Below are 1,131 nucleotides of genomic sequence, written 5' to 3'. Positions count from 1 at the left end.
ATCCCCCCTCCTTCTCCCCCTCCTTCCCTTTCTCCCTCTCTCTCCCCTTCTCTCACTCTTTCTCCTCTCTCTCTCCCTGGCTCCCTCTCTCTTAATCTCCCCCCTCTCTCTTTCTCTCTCGCCCTCCCTCTCCCTCTCCTTCCCTCTCTCCTTCCACCTCTCTCCCTCCCTTCAGCTGGTTAGAAAACACGGCACACCGGGCACACCCTTCGCTGGCCTGGCTTTGCCAAGACGTTTCAGTCTTGGAGGGCTTTGTGCCTCACACCGCAGGACTTCTGCCCTGTGTGGTGGTGAGGGAGGAATCTTTGCAGCTTACACCTGCGCCCTCCAGTCTCAGAAGCTTATTTAGCTGACTTTGTCTTTCTTTCTTCCCTTTTGGTCCTGTGTGAAATGCTCCCTGACTTCCTCAGGAAGTCTCTGAGCGGGACCAACAGTGAACACCCTCAGCTCCTATTGGAAAGATAAGCCAGGGTGCCTCAGAAGTAAAGTCCTTATCCCCCAAAAGCTCAGCCCCTCCCCACCCCCGAAACCCACGGAGCACAGTTCTGTTCTGAAGCGCCAGGGGTCGGTGCGGGCTGGAAGTGACTGGACATCAGCAGCTTGGCTTTTGTAAGACTCAAATGGCTTCAGTATGGTCGTTTTAAAAGGAAGTCGTTCTTGCATGGGTTGATTACAACGGGGCTCTTAAGCAAAACTCCTTTGGTTTTACAATAGAAGGTCTTTGGATCAGTGTCTGTGTTGAGTTTTGTGAATCAACTCAGCAGGCCCTTGACCTTAACACATGGACATATGTGTTGTAATGCTGAGCTCCTTCCAAGGCTCCCGGCTGCAGTGTCTGGCTGGCGCTTTGCTTCTGTTTTGGTCATTTTAATGTTGTAAATGAGGACATGCCTGCTTGACCTTCAAGCTGCTGGCCCTTTGTGCTCACCACCGAATCTCTCTGTCCTTGTCCAGTTTGAAGACAGTGAAGAGGACTTTGACTCGAGGTTCGACACGGACGACGAGCTGTCGTACCGGCGGGACTCGGTGTACAGCTGTGTCACCCTGCCTTACTTCCACAGTTTCCTGTACATGAAAGGTATGGCCGGCCTCGGGGGGCCTGGGGCAGGGAAGGTCGTGCAGGACTGAGAG

General features: G+C 53.5%; 1 protein-coding gene across 1 annotated transcript in view; it reads left to right on the top strand.

Moving 5' to 3' along the window:
- The window catches only part of MYO10 (myosin X), a 225,616-nt gene that overhangs the window by 189,195 nt on the left and 35,290 nt on the right, over positions 1–1,131 (top strand). The window contains exon 25 of the mRNA XM_006895013.1: positions 955–1,078. Coding sequence (XP_006895075.1) covers positions 955–1,078 — 124 coding nt within the window. The remainder of the gene's footprint in view (positions 1–954; positions 1,079–1,131) is intronic.

The sequence above is a fragment of the Elephantulus edwardii genome, unplaced genomic scaffold (assembly GCF_000299155.1).
Source record: "Elephantulus edwardii isolate Elephantulus edwardi_28Jun2011 unplaced genomic scaffold, EleEdw1.0 scaffold00153, whole genome shotgun sequence".
Lineage (NCBI taxonomy): Eukaryota > Metazoa > Chordata > Mammalia > Macroscelidea > Macroscelididae > Elephantulus > Elephantulus edwardii.
The sequence above is the reverse complement of the archived record's forward strand: the minus strand, read 5'-3'. Positions and strand labels throughout refer to the sequence as shown.